At 37.0% G+C, this 20,056-nt stretch overlaps 1 protein-coding gene across 2 annotated transcripts in view; it reads left to right on the top strand.

The window, feature by feature from the left end:
• Positions 1-513: 513 nt before the first annotated feature.
• The window catches only part of LOC137620626 (uncharacterized), a 48,109-nt gene continuing 28,566 nt past the window's right edge, over positions 514-20,056 (top strand). Inside the window, exons 1-4 of one of the 2 annotated variants that reach the window (XM_068350923.1) lie at positions 514-1,006; positions 9,363-9,708; positions 10,680-10,841; positions 14,963-15,112. In XM_068350923.1, the coding sequence (XP_068207024.1) occupies positions 9,373-9,708; positions 10,680-10,841; positions 14,963-15,112 (648 nt within the window). In that variant the 5' untranslated portion in view covers positions 514-1,006; positions 9,363-9,372. The remainder of the gene's footprint in view (positions 1,007-9,362; positions 9,709-10,679; positions 10,842-14,962; positions 15,113-20,056) is intronic. The other variant, XM_068350922.1, reaches the window with a different exon arrangement.

Genomic DNA, 20,056 nt, shown 5'->3' with positions numbered 1-20,056 from the left:
TATGGGCATGTGTATGCATACACAAATCATTCATGGTGGCGCGACTTGAAAATTTTTCGAGGCGTTTCTAACATCAAATAAAAGAAACGGGCGGTGAGACGAAGCGAGGGCAGACCATCCCACCTGATATGGAATGCCGGCGTTCTCCATTATCTGAGGCACAGAGGCCATATAAAAATTTATTATTCCCCCCTTAAACCCCCTCCCCCCCCCCCACTCGTCAACTCCCAAACCCCCTTTCCGCAAAGAGCTAAGACGCGGTCGCCAAGTTATGTTTTTTTCTCCGACATTATTCCGACCTGTTTTGCGTCATGCTTATTGTTCAAATGCTGTTTGAGAGTACGTATATGCTAATGTGAGTGTGGTATATATGCAGGCGTATGCATATTGACTGTCTCAGGTGATATTTGCTGAAGTTCTTATGCGTTTACTCAAATCAGCTGGCTGGCCGCATGTCGCTGCCGGAAAAGGGTAAAAGTGTCGTACAACCGAGAATTTCTTTCTCTTTCGATTTCAGCCGCCGAAATCGCAAGACGTGTTATCAAATATTTCTGAATAAAGTTTTTCCCATTCAAAAAAGCACACAGTTTATAATACAAAGTCAGAGATTGGAATTGAAAAGGATAATCATGCGTGTGGCGGAGATGGGCGGGAGGTAGTTGCGTTGGCGGCCGTCAGGGGGACGGTCGGTCGGAATATTTTTGAACAAAAAATTATCTAAATAAAATTCGAAAGGCGCCATAGTGACTCGGTTCAAGGTAAGCGGAGAGCGTCGTGTCGTTTTGGATCATGTGGGTGTGTTTCCCGAAGGATAAGAACGCAGGCAGTGATGAAATAGGCGTTTGAAAAAAAAGAGGGCGGTGTGTGACCCTCGCCTAACTCTTTCGACCCAAAAACGAAAAAACAGGAAAATGAAAGGACTCGACGATTAATCGAATTTCTACTCTTGAGGTCGCGACGGACGGCAGCGGTGGATCTCTTCTCTTCGCTATTTATGTCTCCTAAGGTATGTCGTGGCGCTGTCACGCTGAAAAAAAAGATGTAGTGATTGGTGCATTTGCCGAGTGTTGAACCTCACGCAAAAATGACCGTGGAAGTTTCAAAAGCCGAATTTTGACTAAAAATAACTTTTGGCAGAGAGGGATAACACAACCCCACGCTGACTTCCAAGAAAGCAGGAGGGGCCACGCCGTGTGTTTAAGGCCCTGTTCCCTCTTTTCCAAAAAATAAAAAAAAGTGGCAAAAGTTTTCGAGTGGAGTTTTTTTTTTTTTAGTTTTTTCTTTCCCAGGAATTTTATGCAAAAGTCAAAACTTGGTGAGATTGTGTGAGACACCGGCTCTTGGTGAGTGCCTTTGAACTGCCTTGTGAATAAGTGAGTCATTGTTAAAGAGGATGTGTCATAGTAACTTCGCCACTTTATATACGCTTGCTCTCACCCATGGGGTAGTAGGCTTTGACCGTGTGTGCCTATTCCAATTTTTTTTTCGGGTGGGGGTGAGGGGCTATCATCACCCGTTTTTCCACCCCCTTTAACATACGGCACTGGGATATATTTCCCAATGCTTACGTGAAAACCTACAAACGTGTTAACGTTAACCTTCTTCAGTATCGTAATTTTTTTCTCTCGATCGCAAATTCCTCTCAATGTAAACAAACTCCACATGTCTGTTGCAACCCCTTAAAAAGGAAAGGAAATTATGTTTTTGATGTTGTTTTACAGTGTTTGTTTTAAAAGGGTTACAGCCTGGCTCAAGCAAGAAGAGCCATTGAGCGTGTTTTGTGTTGTGGCTCTTCTCCATTTGGCCTACTTTGCCAAGCCATGCCTTAGGTCAGTGTGCACCTGGATTAATGTTTGGACCCCCTACCCTTTTACCCGTGCCTTGTCGGAGTCGTCGAAGGGCAACCGTGTCTTGTTATGGAGGGTCAGGTGGCTGGGTTTTGACCTCGTGATAGTTTTAAAACCCAGGTCAAACTCCCTTGTGCAACTTTTCGGGAATTAGGCTCTGCAATTAGCTCAGGTCTGGATAGGCCTGTGAAGCTAATTCAGCTTGCCTGGTTGGTGGCCATCTAATGAGAAAACAAGGCCACTTTGCATTCAAGCCCCTGTGCTGGGCTCAAATATCCCATGCCCTTAGGATGGATGTTGTGGTTTGCAAGTGTCATACTACCTCTGTGGGTAGGTGGAATTGCTAGTAGGGTTAGAAACTACACGCTGTTCTGCTTAGTGACAAATCTTGTGTTTTGAGGCGGATTGAAAAGGTTCCATTCAGAATGGTCTTTTAGTGATTTCCTAAATAAGTCTTAGGATGTTAATCATGGTACTTGGAATATATGCCAATCATGACTGGACAATAAACTATAAAGGTCAGTATTGAACAAATTAATTGTCAAAGACACCTGAAAACCCATCTTGTTCAATGGGTACCATATAGCTTGGTAGATTTTAGAAAGTTATCAGATGAATATTATTCATTATTTTGAAGGACCAAAGCAAGTGCTTTCTAGCTTTACAGTTTATAGCTTCTGGTTGGGCTGTCTGCTGTAACCATTGTGGGGGCTTGAAATTTGTTATGTAATTGGTCAACATATTTTCCCAAAATTTTCAAATCTTTAATTAAGAAATGCGTTATTCCTAGATTCACTCGCTGTCTTATTATAGGCTTAGGCCTTTGGATAACCTTGTTGAATAATTTTATTTTGTGGTTTGGTCAGATTGATTATTCTACTTTTATATAGGTTTATTAATTTCAGTAAGTAATTTATAGGCTATTACATCCAGTAAGTCATCCCCAAAAATATTTTTTAATAGGTTGTTTGCCAGGCTTGTTAAGGAAATTCTTTGAAATTGTTGTATACTTGGTATTTCATTTAGATTATTGTTAGTCATAAATGGACTACCCTCCCATTACAAACTTTCACGATTTAACATTGTAATTTCTCTATTATTTTTTTATGATACTCTGTTAAGGTTTGGTCACTTCATGTTTGTTTAAGCTAGTCTTGGATTAGTGGACAGGCAGTTGATATACAAAATTGAAAGGATAGTTTCAAATGATGCAAACAGTCTTGAATGATCATAACTTCTAGACTGATGCAAGGGAGAAGAGGATTCCTGCTCTACTAGAAAGTCCATAGTACGCTTTAGGCAATTTGGAGTATTAGGGCTGGCTAGGTTAAAGATTGAAGCTGTGCCTGGCGGGATGTTATATTATCGATTCCTGTGGTTTAATTGTAGAAAGGTAATTAATACATTAGTTTGATAGAAGAAAACCTAATACAATTTCCCTAAGGCTTTTTTATTTATAGTTTCTTCTTAACTAGTTTGGGATCTTGGACAATGTTTCTGTCCTGATTCTCTGATGATGAATTACATTAACCAAAATTACAAAAAATAAATAATTATAAACATTACTATTATGTGACATGGTGAAGTGGTTTGAGGCTATCATAATCATGGCTTATCAGGAACTATCATTTTTAAAGTTAGACCTTTCGTCATTCTGAGAAGGATTTTGAAATATGCGAAATATGATAATTTCGGAATGAAGAACTTCAATTTTTGATTATTTACTAAATCTGAATATATTTTTCTGTTAATTCTAGCCAAGAATATTTTCTATTTAATTGCAATGCCATTAGTGAGGACTTCCATCAGAGCTCTGTTTGGGGGACAAATATTTTTGTTGATAACGTACATTTGATTGCAGACCGTCATGTTTCAAATACATTAGTAACTAATATGAATTCAGCATATGAGTCGCAATGTTGAAAAGGATTCTTTAAAGTAAATACAGTTTATTGCATCCGTGGAATGTTCCTTCATGGGGTAATACTGTACTGAAATGGGGATTGTGTTATGTTGGGAAGGGCGTGTTTAAAATTAATAATCATGTTAGGGCAATGTTTTGATTGACAAGTATAATTAGTTTACAGTATATATTATTGTGACTTGGCAAAAAGCAAAACTAAATAGGCCTACTGTATAATGTATTGTGTAGAATTATATCTGCCATAGAATTTTTTTTTCATGCAACTAGTTGCTGATAGAGACAATATACAATACAAAGGTTAGTCTACCAAGAGACCTTTATAAAATTGGTGATTCCGTAATGGAGTTTCTTGTGTTAGTAGGCCGATATCAAAATTCCCTTTTTAATTGGTCATTTGGTTCCAAGGAAAACTGATGTATCAGTTTTGTAGTTACTGTGGTCTTGATTTATTGTATAGCCTAATATGCCTTTTTTTAATTGTAATATGAATGTAATGTTTTAAATTGTATTTTCACATATTTTGTGTGATGAAGTTAATTAAATACAAATCAGAAATAATTCTGAATTACTGTATAAATTTTTCGGCCACCAGAATTTCATCACAGTCATTAATTGTATTTAAGTTTTCATAAGAGAATAGTTGCTAATGCCTTCGTTATTCCATAGAAAATTTGCTTGATTGAGACGGCGGTAGTTTTGGTATTGTGAGATGCACTTAGGAAAATAGTGGGCATGAAACTAATATTTGACCTTGGTTTTTGTTTTTGATTCATACTATGATGAATCGAGCTGAATTGTCAGAAGGAAAGTAGACGTATTTGTGAATTCATGTAACACTTTTCTCAAAAATTAAGATTGGTGACAATTTTTGTTAGGATTGAAGTTTAAGTTTTGTCATGACTAACATGGTTTAATTGTTATAGGCATGTCAAAACTTTTATTGACTGAGGCATGTGTGACTTGGAGGCGTAAGCAACATTGCATGTTGTCATTAGAAGCTGATGTACTAGGTCTGATGAGCTCACAAAGTGGGATAGTCAAGTATGATATGGGATAATTCTATGTCCCACAAAAATGGAGGCTCTAGTATGTTCAAACAAGTCTTCTCTCTCTCTCTCTCTCTCTCTCTCTCTCTCTCTCTCTCTCTCTCTCTCTCTCTCTCTCTCTCTCTCTCTCTCTCTCTCTTTTTTTGTATTTTTTTTTTCTCTTTTTTTTGTATTTTTTTAGATTTTTATGAAGATAAATGACATTCACCGGAAGTTTTAATTTTTAATAAATTTTTAGTTAATACCAGTAATTGATATGTTTACTGTATATTATACAAAATTAAGGGTTGAGAGTAGTAATATTTTGGTATTATACTGTGCAACACAAAGGAAGGGGGGGAGATTTAGGCCTATAAGATATAACTATGGATTAGTTGGCATGGGTGTGTAGGGCTGTGGGAAGGATTTCCTCTCATATGTTGTTGTTTATATGGCATTTCACGCATGTCGTTTACATGGTCGATCTCACGTCGGCTGTGATTTCATGATTTATTGGTGTCAAGTTTTGTTGTATTTTTGGAATTTCCCTCAGGATATTTTTGTAAATCTGGAATTCAGAATTGGAATTTATTCCAGTGACACTGACAAAGATTCATATTTGTTTATTCAGGAGTTGAGTTATTTGTGCCTTGGGTGTGTTTAAGTATTCGGCATTACTGTGTTGCCATGATCATTACCCCTTGGTCATAGGCCAGTCAATTAAACCTGTTGCTGGGTTGGAAACATTGATTTATCCCATCCAGAAGCGTCTTCATTGGTAGACGTTCAGTTTGGAATAACTTGATGTGCTGGGAAGTATTACGAGAACTATTACTTTCAAAGATATTGAAAGGTTGTTTTGATAGAAATGACCCAGCATTTTATTATAAATCCTGGCAACGTGGTGAATAAGGATGCTGTACTAATGTTTTATAATAACTTGGAATTTATCAAATTTTTTTCTCGAAAGAATTTAAGGATAAATTCTGTTTCATCACAATGGTTATTTGCAATATGTTACCTTGGGTGGTGACACTAGATACCTTAGTTACTTTAGTTTATCGCTATTTCTATTCCCTTTTGAATGGCAGGATTGTCATTTTCAAGTGAATTTCATGTAAATTCTTGTAAGGTATCTTTGGACTGGCAAGTTTTTCTTTGACAATAGTAATCCCAAGGAAGCCATTTGAAGGCAGTTTCAAAATTGACATCTTTTAAAAAAGAAAAAAAAAATAACTGTGTTCATGTTTTTATTTGCTATACAAGGTTAAGGGGATGTATATTTTTTCCTGTATATGCAAAAGAGATGATTTAATCTTATATCCATTAATGCTGAAGTCTTTGTTTTCCCATTAATATTTATTTGTATCAGAGCATTCGACTAGCTTTGGTCATGGTGCATTAATATCCTGATTTTGGCCTTGAACTGAAGGATATTTCAGATTTCTTACATTCCCTACCCTTTCTCACTTCTTTGCATGCAAAGCAGACTTGTTTTTGATACTTTTACTCTACTGGACTATGGGAAATCACCTTATTCAATAATTTGCTCAGAACTCTCTGGAGTTGGAAATTACCATATCCCTTCTTGAATTTGTTTTTCTAAGGTTATTTATCAAGAAAGTTAGTTTGTTCTGGATTTAGCCCAGTTTATTATAGATAAATCCCCCCCTCCCTTTTTTTTTGTTTGAAGATCAAAAGGAACTTATACGCTATTGTGGCTGCTTGCTGCGAAAGTTTGTGCTCACAGAATTTGTTTCTAGTGTGTACAGGGAGTAAGGATTAAATAAAGGTGTTTTTGTCACATAGAGAAAGTCATTTCATATAAATAGTCTATTTTGTAAATGAGCTGAAGGTAGGAACTAATGTACTCATCTATTAAGTTATTGAAAGAAATAAAATTCTACGATACAGTACAGTATGCATTGTAGCATTCATTAGGCAATCGTTTGTTCTGACTCTCTAACTTGAGTTACATTATTGTCAGTTGAAAATGTATTTCATAGTCGATTCTTCGCTCGCAATCAAAAGTCAAAGTCTTTGGTTGCAAGAAGAACATGGGTGTCTTCACTTTTAGGGCTTTGCATAAACTGGCATCCTGGTTGTCAGAAAATACTAGAAAAAGTGCTGTTGTTAATGCGCATGTATTACCCTTCCTACCTTTTTCCATTGGAATATGTGCAATTAACTTTTAGGGTGGAAGAAATACACATGCTCACTTATTTTGCTTCTTATAAATTATCAGTGTGCAATTAAGATATTTTCTATGTTCAGCGAATAGGTATAGTATGCTATTTGGCAGATTTTGACAATAAGGTATTGTCCTGTACAGTGTAAGCAATTACAGAACTGTACATTACTGTAGTTGCATCCTAATTCGACAGTTTTATACAATCTAATAAGAATATTTAATCAGTGCTGCTTACATGAGGCAGTAGATGGAGTGTTTTACAGTTTTGATTGTCCTTCATACTCTGGTTTAGGAGGAGAATTGTTGACTTGACAGATTTATAAAGTGGCATAAGTAAGTCACTTATCATATCTTAAATTCAGGAGGAATGTTCAGATTGAATTTGACAACCCTCTAGATCCTGGATTTCGAATACTGTACAGTATCTTGATCCAGATTTTTCAATTCTAGGATACATCATCAAGCCTGCTCACCTATAATGATATATGCAGTACTTATATGTGTGTCTTTAGTAATGTACAAGTTTTTTTGGCTGATGTGGGTAAATTATGAAATGGGTTTTCTCTGAAAAACTTGTGTTTGGCAACTTAAGATGGTCATAATAAAACCTATACAGTTTTATGAGATCATCAGTATTATTACACTGTCTGTAACATAGTTTATTTTAGTCATTAAGGATATTTTTTAAAGTTTTACCAACTGTACATACACTTTAAAGATGGGCTGTGGGTTTGGGTTTGAAAAGTCCATGTACAGTATGTACCTAGAATACAGTATCTGGTAACAGGTGGCTTAATGAAAATATTCATGGAATCCAGGGTGAATTTGTCCTTGATATAGTATTAAAGAGTTGTTATCAAATATACCTATAGTATTTCAAATACAGAGGTGCCTGAGTTTGGTAGGGGATACCTACAGTATTTCAAATACAGAGGTGCCTGAGTTTGGTAGGGGATAGTTTTGCTATTTGTGTATGATTTTTATTCGTACATTACTGTAGAATGGTGAACGAATATCTCGGTACTACAGTACGTAAACGGATGGAAAGGCTTGAAAATAGTTTGCTTATGGGTTCTAGAGAGCTAATTGGTTTAATGGGAAAAAAGTTGCACTCTGATATATGAGGAAGTGGAAGGGTGATGTGATTAGTTATTTTTAGTCATGTTGAGAGAAGTGTGTCATGAATGACTTGGAATTTATTTTTTCAGACATATTTCTTTATTTTGTTTTGAATGTTGCAATGATTTCGTTGGGCCTTTGTTATTTTTGAGAGCTAATTGGTTTAATAGGAAAAAGTTGCAGTCTGATATATGAGGAAGTGGAAGGGTGACGTGATTAGTTATTTTTAGTCATGTTGAGAGAAGTTTGTCATGAATGACTTGGAATTTTTTTTTCAGACATACAGTATTCCTATATTTTGTTTTGAATGTTGCAATGATGTTTTTGTTGGGCCTTTGTTATTTTTTAACTGCTTGATATTTTCATCAGAGACTTTATTAATGAGTTATAATTTATTTTGATGCTCGAAATCATTGCTGTTTGGTTTACCATATTTACATAATTGAGTGTGGTTGGTCATTCAAATAATTCCTCTATCCTTTTTCTGCCCATTATTCTAAACTTATCCCTTAACCTCACCCAGTATGAATTCCTCAAAAGTTAATAGTACAAACTTTTGATAGTGTAATTGTACAGAGAGGGACGTGTTGACATCTGATGAGGTCTAGGCGATTAAAAACTATAAAAGGCACCCGTCAGAAACTGTGTGTTTTTTTGAATGGGGAAAACTTTATTCAGAAATATTTGATAACACGTCTTGCGATTTGATTGTTTACGTTTTTTAATGCTACCTTATAGGAATGCTACTCACGGTTACTTTTGTCTTGTGGAAAATTTGTGTGTGTTTCGTGACTTCTTTTGAGTTAGTGTGGTTAACCAGTACAGTATTTGCATACCACATCAATATGGAAATTTTTGAAATAATTAATTTTCAAAATCAGATTGGTAATTATGTTTTTAACAACCGAAACTATTTTGAGATGGAATTATTTTTACTTATTAGCCAGATTATTTTTTTGTTTGGAATGAACTTTTATACTGAGCTGTATTAGCATTTCAGGTTTTTTTTTCATTTTTGGAAACTAACATGACTCCATGAGATCCCCAGCAAAAAATATTTAAGATTGAGAGACACTTGAATAGACTGCTTCTGAGAAGCACTAATGAGTCTGTCCAAAGTCTTAAGGGACTTTGCAGTGTTATTATTTATTTTGATATACTGTCTAGGTCTCAATGATTTCACATGGCTTTGGTACATAGAAAATCTTCCACGAGTGATCAGAATTTATTCTCACTGAAAAATATTTGTCTTTTAGCATATGCAACATGAGCTTCAGAGAAGGTAAAGCCGGCAGACGGAGTGATTCTGTGTGGTGGCACTTTAGTAAACGCTGGACAGATGAAAAGCACTATGTGGTGATCTGTAACCACTGCAAACAAAGAGTCAGTGCCAAAGTCGATAGACTGAGAAGGCACTTGAGGAAGTGCATTCCGGGCTATGAGAGTCCTAAGCCTGACCTAGAAGGGTCTGAGGGCCCTTTGCCAGCCAGTATGAGCTGTAACGATCCTTCTGAGTATGCTATACCCCAGCACAATATAGAGGATACCTCTTCCCACCTCTCTCCTTCATGGAAAACGGAAAATGTTCTTGTTGATAGTAAGGTTAGTGATTGTCAAATCCAAGCCACTGTGGGGAATATCAAAGCAAGTTGCAAAAATCCGCTTTCTGAGACACATTTTTCGCCACCATAAAAAAATTGCTTGGAACACCTCGCTTTTCGTTCACCAGGCACTCAGCTGAGTCCTGCAAGTGCTGTTGTTGCAGCTTATGCCTCTTCTGCAGGAAAAGAAGGAAAAGTAAATGTTTGTGTCCTTGGATGTTATTCCTATGAAGTTTTTTGTTTGTCATGATTGTGATCAAATAATGAAAGCATGTTTTTAAGAAAATTTAATGTACAGTAGTAGCTACCTCCTGTTGTCATTGATGATTTTTGGCCTACTTGATTGTGTGTTATTGTGGAAGATAGGTATCTGTGTCATATTGTTTTCAATAGGGTACTTAGCAAGGTTATTATCTTATTAAAAGGGCAAACTGATTTTTATTTGTTCAGCATAAGTATATTTGCAATTCTCTATAAATGTATTTAGATGCAATTGGTTGCTATACTGCATTAATTTTCAAAAATATTTTCAGTATATCATACACCCTAGATAAATATTAGCATTGTAACCAAATGCACTGCCATTAAGAATTCATTTTACAGGTAAACTGCAAAGATTAATTGTGCATGCTTGAATCATCTTACAGAAAAATGTATACTTTACTTCCTATCTAAAAAGTTTTGCTTCTACAACTTGCAGCTTCTGTGAGTGTTTTTAAAAATTGATCTGTTTTAAGGAAAACAGTGGACATGAGTATTCGCACAGCACACACACTCACAAACACATTCGTACACTAAAGGATTATTAATCTGCTATCACTGCTTCTGCTGCTCTTTGCCTCTATGAGATATTCTAAACCAGTTGATTTTATTTGTTCGAGGTATATAAATACTGTGAAGTTTGCAACTTTGGTGTCTACAAGGAATTTAGCCTTTTGCTTTTGAGTATTGATGTACCGTCTTACTTCACAGGATTCCCCACATTCCCCGTCTGCAATGGCGAACCAACAGTATTGCCTCAAGTGGAACAATCATCAGTCCAACCTCCTGCGTGCGTTTGACAGGCTGCTCCAGTCTGAATCTTTCACAGATGTTACTCTGGCCTGTGAAGGCAGGTCTCTCAGAGCACACAAGGTAGGATGTTCGTTGGAGTTTGTTAAATGAACGGCTCTATAAAAAAGATCAGTAATTATAATAAATTTCATTTATGTCAATTTCAGAGCTGTAAAACCCTTGTCAGTATTTTTATTTCTTATGGTGGAAAAAAAAATCCATGTTGATAGTCTGTATTGATGTCTTCTGATCAATAATCAGTCCATGAATATTATTATTATTGAAAGGAAGATTATTAACCAGCCCAGTGAGTCAAACTAGACACACAGTTGGCCCAAATAAATTAAAGATGGAATGATATGTTATATTATAACTGATACAAAGAATAAATTAGAGATAATTTGCTGTCAATAGAAATTTGTACTCCGACTGATTGAATGTTAGGCATTGTTTTCAGACCCAAAATGTAAATTTTTTTTTTTTTTTTAACTTATAAAAGCTCTATATAAGAAATATGTTATAAGGTTACAAAATCATGTCAGTCATGTCACTCACTACAATTTGGAACTTTCTCATAAGTTTTCCACTTGAAAAACCCATACTTGTATCAGTTCTTATTTGTAAAGTACAGTACAGTATACAATAAGTTAAATGTGTCAAAGCAGTGATTATAAATTATAGTAATCTCAGATTTGAATTACCTTTCATAAATTTAGTATAGTAACTCCAATTTTGAATTCCATATTTGACTTATTTTTGCAATACAAGCTTTCTCCTGTTTGTTATATAAATTTGGTCTTCCCCATACATGTTATTTGTGAAGAAAGTAGCATAAGAAATATTGTGGTTTATTTTGATAGTAATTATCCGGAGGTTACACGAAGCTATGAGAATTTTTTTTCAAGTATAGTAATAGTGAACTTGGCTACTTGAGAATAGGAGACTTCCTTATCTTTAGTTTTCTTGTTGATAAGAGAGTGATCTAGTGTTGCATGAAGTTTGGCAAAGCTGCTCTTTTTTTTTTTTCATTTTTAGGTGCCAAATTTACCATCTATAATTTTCATAAAAATTGCACAATATATATCTTTAGAATTATATGTTTCTTTATTTTTACTCTGTTATATTAGACTAGTATAAAGCTTGAAATATTTGAGATTTGTGAATATATTTTGTATGATTCAGATATCTTCAAAAGTAGAATAGTAGTACCAGTCGAACTCGGCTGAATCCCTCGTCAGGCTGGGAGGATCGGAGAGAGGGAAGGTCCCCTTTTGCTCCTTTGTTTGGTGTCGGCCACCCCCCAAAATTGGGGGAAGTGCCTTGGTAAATAGATAGAATAGGAACAGATAATGTCTTTTATTATCAGCAACCTCAAGAAAAGAAAAAAATGCTGCACTATTGCCAGGTACAGATAGCTATTCAGGAAACAATTCTTTTTTTATCACAAATCATAAGGAAGATTCTGATTAGGTTTTGATTGCTAGATTGTGATGCTTAATTTTCAGGCAGGTGAAACCTTTTTAAATGCTCTGAAGCAGGTGTACCTCTTGTCAAAGTTCAAAGAAAATTTGGATGTACTGTAGATTTCATGTGACTTGGATATAATTTTCCCTCAGACTGTTTCGTGACATACAAGGTTCAATATCAAGTTTTTTTTTCATTATTGTTACTTGCTAAGCGACAACCATAGTTGGAAAAACAAGGCTATAAACCCAAGGGCTCCAACAGGGAAAATAGCCATAGTGGACTTCATTGACCATACCTCACAGCAGGTCCCTCATTCCCCCTCCCCCCAAAGAATTTATGACTTGTTTTGTACCTGAACTGTACTGTAGTTTAAGGAACCATGTTCTCTGGAAGTTCTTTGATGTTTAGGAACAGGATTTCACAGAAGTACTCAAGATGTTCCTCATAGGGTTGGAGTGTCACTGGGCAAATGTATTACACAGTTACCTCTAGCTTCTAAGAGGCTAGCCTGATACTATAATGCTCCTAAGATGTATTACTGTTTATCATAGATAAGATAAAAGAACAAGGTTACTGCAGCACTATGGTTGGTAGTAGCTAGTTCATTAGGAGAATATTTGCAATGGTGATGTGGATAATCTGTATACTATATGTTCCCTTTGTGTATTTAGGTGTTAGTGTAATGTAATTCAATTTGGTAATGTGTAGATTGTGTAGAGAATACTTTTGTCAGATGCACATACTACTGCATTCAGGTGATCTTTCATTATATATAATGTCTAGGAACCTGAAAATTAGAGAGCCATTCATTAGATTCTGTTCAATAGAATCATTCATAGGATCATTGTCTAATTTTGAAAATAGGAAATAATTGGAATAATGGGGAAGGGAAGTAGCAAGCCTTTTCGTTGAGCAAGCTTTAAAAGACATACCGTCTAAAGCAAACTGTAGAAGAGAAGGCATACGGCTGGAAGATGTGGCAACTAATTCCTCTTAATTTTTTTGTGTGTGATGCTAGAAGCGATAATTAAGGAGGACCATAGCATCACTCTAAGGAAGAAAACAAAGTGTGTTGTATAGTACAGTATATAGATAAGAGAAAGCAAAAATATATAAAAAATTACAATACAAGTCATAGAAACCAAGTCTGTTATACTGTATAGGCATGAGAAAACAAAAATATATAGAAAACGGCAATAAATTTTACAAGTCTGAAAAATCAAGTCAGTGATGGATGGTAGTATTAAGTAGTAAGCTTGGTAGGGCATCAGCTATCCATTGAGATACTACTACTACTAGAGAGTTATTGGGTCCTTTGACTAGCCAGACAGTACTACATTGGATCCATCCCTCTCTAGTCATGGCTCATTTTGTCTTTGCCTACACATACACCGAGTAGTCTGTCCTATTCTTCCCACTTTCTCCTCTGTCCTCATGCATTTGACAGAGGTTACCAAACAATTCTTCATCGCTCAAGGGATTAACTACTGCACTGCAATTGTTCAGTGGCTACTCTCATCTTGGTAAGGGTAGAAGAGAGACTAGCTATGGTAAGCAGCTCTTCTAGGAGGAGGAGACTCCAAAGTCAAACTATTGTTTTCCAGTCTAGGGTAGTGTCATAGCCTCTGTACCATGGCTTTCCTCTGTCTTCGATTAGAATTCTCTTGCTTGAGGTACACTTGCACATGTTGTTCTAGCTTATTTCTCTTCCTTTTTTTTCTTTGAGTTTTTTATAGTTTATATATCAATGATCTAATTTGATGTTACCATTCTTGAAATTTTTATTTTGAATGTTTATTTCTTGTCTTGTAGTTTATTCATTTCCTTGTTTCCTTTACTCACTGGGCTATTTTTCCCTGTTGGAGCCCTTGGGGTTACAGCATCTTGTTTTTACAACTAGGGTTGTAGCTTAGCTTGTATTAATGTCGATAAAGAAGTACTGTATAGCAATCTCTCAGTTTGAGAGCATTGAAGTTGATAGTAATTGTTGAGGTATTTTTCTTTGATACCATATACCTCCATGTTTAAGCTACGTTACAGATATCTTGGAATTTTCGAGCCTAATTAAGCCATGCTATGTGATATAAGGACATCAGACTTCCTTTTAGTTATGCAAATTGACTGTTTGCATTGCTGACGGAGGGTGCGATTCATTTTTCGAGTGTGTTCTGTATTTTTTTAATTCATGTACAGACTAGTTAAATTATCCTTTTTTTTTTTTTTTTTTTGAGGTTAATGTTCCTCAGAAAATTATCAATTTGAATCTTTGAATCTAACTTTTAAGTATTACCTGCATATTTCTTTGAGAGAACAATGAAATATTTAAAAGGAGTGCATTGTGTAAAGTGGAATTTTTTTTTACTAAAAATTGTGGATGTAGTAGAATTGAGGGTCTTTCACAGTTGATACTGCCTTGAAGTTGTGGATTAAATAAGTCAGTTACAGTAGGCTGAGCTGCTATTCTTAGGTCAAATAAGGAGTGTCTAGGGCATTTTTAGTGTGTCCTTGTAGTTTCTACTTTTCCATCTAGAATGTTACAAGTCTAAGGGTTCTGTAGGGAAAAAATCTGTACCAAAAAAAAAAAAAAAGACGAAAGAATAAATTATAATGAAGAAAAACCAAATGAATAGTAAGGTATGAACGGAGTCTTATGTCAGCCTGCACAATAAAAAATGTATGTGCACTAAGTTTTAATTTCCAAACTTCCTGCAGTTCAATCGATTTTTCCTTCTCAGGTGGTGTTGTCAGCATGCAGCAGTTACTTTGAACAGCTTTTTGAGGAGCATCCAGACAAATCGCCCATCATCATATTGAAAGACATGAAGTTTGCTCACGTTTCTCAACTGGTGAACTTCATGTATCGTGGAGAGATTAACATTACCCAAGTAAGTCTTATTTTTTGGTGAGGTCAAGGTAGATCAAAATTCTGTTGCTCTTGGTATTTTTTTCCATCTGTTGATTGTTTCCTTTTTCATTCTTCTGTTAATTCTGATTTTATTTTACAGTCCTGATTCAGTTTTTATCCTTTGTTCAAGAACAGATTTTTTTGGGGGGGCAAGTTGCTGACCGTAGAAGGTATTTTTCTAGTTGGAATGCTTTATAATAAAACTTAATTGCATTTGCCTTCATATAACTAAAATGCCATACAGTACACTTCTTTTGTTTTAGGACTTTTGATATGACAGATTTTTTTTTTTCTATTTTTGCATTCAACACACTTGATATTGAAGGGTTCATCTTTTTTTTTGGTAGAAAATTTATATTTTAATTAAAGGATTCTTAATTTGTGATACATATTTATATTCCGATCAGATTTTGATGTTTAGAGCATTAAAGACTGCAGTATTTTCATGAGTATATAGCAATTTTTTATATCCACATTCTGATGTTTTTCAAACTAAATATTCCGTGTGATGATTCGGTACTTTTTGTAGAAGTTTGAGAACTAAGCAAGGTTGAGTGCGGAATGGCATCCCTATCTTCATAGCCCAAATCCCAGACAATCACTAATCCATGCAAAGCAAGGTGGCCAATCTTAAAGTAATGTATGTTTATGTTAGTGTGACAGGACCTTAATAAATACGTGAATCCAGTTTTCATTACCGTTATTCTAAAAGTGTTGGCTACATAATGCAAAATGAGTGGGACCTAATTTTGTAAGTAATTCATAAATTGCAAAATATGTAAACGATGTGTGGATATATGCATGTAAGAAACATGAATCCTTTTTTGCTGTACAGGATCTCAGTTGAAAGATAGCATGAAACCATCACAAGATCATCCATTGGCCGCTGATACCCTTCTCAGTGTTCGGGGCCCCAGAAGGAAATGTAGCAAACACAACTACTAGAACAAAAATACTCATAATAATACAAATAACTTCCAAACAATTGCAAAATTATGACCCTTGGATGACTGATAAAATAATATTGATGCATTGAAGATCACTTGAAAATGAGGATAGAGTGGATGTGTTGATCATGGTCATTAGATTTTTCTGGAAGGATGAAGTGGTGGCCATTGCAGTGTGATTATTGGGGGCGGTATGAAACAAACAAAAGTATGTACGACTATTAAGATATTAATTTAAAAGATTTAAACAGAAGAAAATCTAACTTGTATATACAGTGCAACTGTAACATCTCATTAGTCAGGTTGTTTCTCTGAAGGGGAATGTGCTCAGCTTTTTCTTTATCTTGAAGTACAGTGGTTACTTATACATCTCATTGAGAGTTTTTTTTTATCTTAAATGTGTACATTTGTTTGGAATGAAATAGAATCAGCAGACACGAAATATTTTTCAATATTAAACTTACCCGATAATCATGTAGCTGTCAACTCCGTTGCCCGACAGAATTCTATGGAGGGATACGCCAGCTATCACAATACTAGAAGGGGGTGTACTTACCAGCGCCACCTGTGGCCAGGTACTCAAGTACTTCTTGTTGACACCTCCTCAATTATTCCTCTGTCGTGCTTCCGGCAAGACGTTCTGGGATACGCTTATGTTCTTGGAGTATTTTCACGACTTTGGTGAAGTATTTCTCTTTGATTTCGGCTGTCGCTTTACTGGAAACTTCTATATTAGCTTAGTTAGCTTTTGGAATTAATTTGATTAATTATGGTGACGAAGAGAGTATGAACTCTCTTTCACCTTTAAATGGCCGACCCTTCCCTTAGACGGAAGTGTTGGTGTCTAAGAGAGTATAGACTCTCTTTCTTAATTTTGCTTAACAAAAGTTATAGATTTATTTTATATCTCTCCGCCTCTTATAGGCCTCTTCGATTAACTTCCTTTTTTTATAAACTTATTAAAATTAATTTTTATATTTGTTTATTTTCGACCTTCCTAATAGTAGGCGGTCTTTTCTTGGTACCGAAGTTAATTAACATTGAGCCCGTCATTTCGGTTTTACCTGTTAACATATTATGCTATTTTAATGTCTTTGAAAGAATTTCTTTGATAGTCTAGTACTGTTTTCAAAGTTGAACTAACGTTTTGTTTTGTCTCTGCAGTTGTTGACGTTCAGAACGTTCAACTTGCACTCTATCGTTACGATAGAGAAAGAATTTTCACGGTTTCACATTGCAGTAAGAGTAACCGTGTCTAGCGTTTTGTTCATTCTTTCTTAACTTAATGGTTTTAATCCTAATAAAGGAACTTTTCATTTTGGGAAATATTTCAGTTTTTTCCTTTAACAATAATATGTTTTAACGATATATATGATTGGGCTCTTCTCTCAGGTTCTAAGTCAAGAGAGAGAGAGAGAGAGAGAGAGAGATAGTGACGGAGGGAGAAAGAGGAGGATAAACGTTTCATTCAAGCCTGCCAGGCGTACGAGTAACGTTGTTATCGTTTTTGCTCTTCTCCCTAGTCTCTTTAGGGGAAGAAAGTAAACGTTTCTAGAGTGATCTAGTGTTTAGTCTCTTTCCAGCCACTGAATTATTTATCTTTCATTAGATTTTTCTGTTACATTGTAATTCTGTTTTCGCAATTACTAACTTTTGAGAAAGGATAGAATTGCGTGTTTCAGGTACAAACCACTTAAAGTTTCGAGTTCAGTGAAATAAGTGCAAACAGAAAATCAAAGTGATAAGTGATTAGCGCAAAGTGTGTCAGTGTTGTGCGTGAGGGTACTTCTGTGCGCGCCAGTCGTTCTCCCAGTCCGGGACCTCTTGCAAGCTCCCAAACCCAGGGGAGAAGCAATGTCGAAGGACAAAAGGGTTCAGCAGGCCTTGATCGGCGCACAGAAGTATCCTCGGTGGTTGTGGGCGTGTCTTACCGAGACCGTCACTCCCACCCGCAGACGATTGAGCCCTTATTTTGCTCGTCTGCAGAAGAAATTTAGGGGAGAAAACGCTGGTCTCAGGTCTCAAGACCTCTTAAACTTAAAGTCCAGACCTATGCCAGACGTACGAAGTTAGAGTTCAACAACCCGGATGCAGTCATTGGGTTAGCTCTGACTCTCCTCAGTCATCAGTTGAATGCACTCCGCCTAAGAGGAGTAAGGTTCTGCCGCAACAGATCTCTGCTGTTAAGGCTTTACCTCAGCAGACCTTAGTGTCTGCCGACCCCAAGTTGACTCTACTGCAGTCCATGCAGTCACAACTTTCGGTCTTGATGCGTGAGTGTCGGGCTGAGAGTGTTGCGCCTCCGCCTCCGCCTACACTCCCTCCGCCTGCGCTCGCTCCGCCTGATCGCAGTACCACCTGCCAGGCGTACGATGTTGAGCCACGTTCTGAGTTGGCTGTTCCCAGTGGTGCTCAGCCTCCGCCTTCTTTAAGGCAACCTTTACAATGGGATCAGGAGGATTATACCTCTCTTCCTCCGCCTCCACTTGCTGCTCCACCAGTGATGCAACACTCGGTTGAGGTACAACAACCTCTCCCGTCCTTGAGTCAGTCTCCTCAGCTCTCGCTGCAGCGAGCTCAACCCTCCACAAGGCAAGCACCACTACACCTTAGCCTTGCGCCTCAGGAGCCTCAGCTTGCGAGACATTTACCTTGTTCTGCGCAGCCTCTACCTCATCGCGCTCCGCTCACACCACAGGAACAGGAACTTGCTACTCCGCTTCCGCCAACCGCTCAGCAAGCGCAACCCTTGGGTTCAGCCACTCATGCCAGGAGTCAGCCTCCTCCACCCATGCGCCTACCTTCTGCTACTTCCTTTGATCAGCCTTTGCAGACTGAGCCTCAGGTGTTCCCTCAACAGAGTCTTGAAGAGGAAACCACAACTATTGTTGTTCCAGCTCGTTCTGACTCTGCTGTTCAGCATACCTTACCTCCATTTTCAAACCTTATGATAATGGAGGTTATTTGTATTACTTATAAAAATATATTTGTATTCCTTGCAATATATTTTTAACAATATCGCAGAATATGGCAAAAAATATGAATCATGAGTTATGAATGTAAGGTAAATATTATGTTGATATTTAAACCCCATGCAAGCATGCATAAAGCACTCTAGCACTGGTCATGGAATTTCTGAGAAATGTTAAACGCCATGCACACGCTCTGCTTACCTTACAGCATGCTCTACATACAGCATGCTCTGATTACAGCATGCTCTGCATACTACATGCTCTGCATACAGCATACTCTGCATTCAGCATGCTCTGCATACAACATGCTCTACATACAGCATGCTCTGCATACAGCATGCTCTGCATACAACATGCTCTGCATACAGCATGCTCTGCATTCAACATGCTCTGCATACAACATGCTCTGCATACAGCATGCTCTGCATACAACATGCTCTACATTCAGAATGCTCTGCATACAGCATACTCTGCATACAACATGCTCTGCATACCTTACCGCATGCTTCTCAGTCACACATCTTTGGTTGTTGCCAACTCACTAGACTGTCAAGCAGTTTCATAACGTTGCCTTCTAGTCTGCTGCTTTTGCACCAGTGAACCCTCACTGAGAGAACTTAGCTTTTCTAGGATATGGTCCTTGTAGATGAGAAAGTTCTTTTCTCCCTCCTTCTGATATTCCCTTGAGGACTCTGTCATTTGGAGGGAGCCTTTAGCTGCATAGCCTCCTATGGACTTTTATTTAAGCGTAACATGCTTCCAGGGAAGGTAATGGTTCCACTTCAGTCGCTAATCCCGTCTGTTACCACACCTGCTCCCATAGACCTTGAGCTGTGTTGCAAGACATGCAGTCCAAGCTTAGTCCTTGTTAGAGGATTTTTTGTTTACGGAGTCAATGTGTCACGGGGAAGACGTTCAACAACCAACAGAAGTGACTTGTTGTGACGCAGTGCAGCAACCTCAGCAACCCGATAAGGAGTTGTCTGTATGACCCAGACAGTCTAG

This window comes from Palaemon carinicauda, chromosome 27 (genome assembly GCF_036898095.1).
Source record: "Palaemon carinicauda isolate YSFRI2023 chromosome 27, ASM3689809v2, whole genome shotgun sequence".
Lineage (NCBI taxonomy): Eukaryota > Metazoa > Arthropoda > Malacostraca > Decapoda > Palaemonidae > Palaemon > Palaemon carinicauda.
This window is presented reverse-complemented; position numbering and strand designations above follow the sequence as displayed.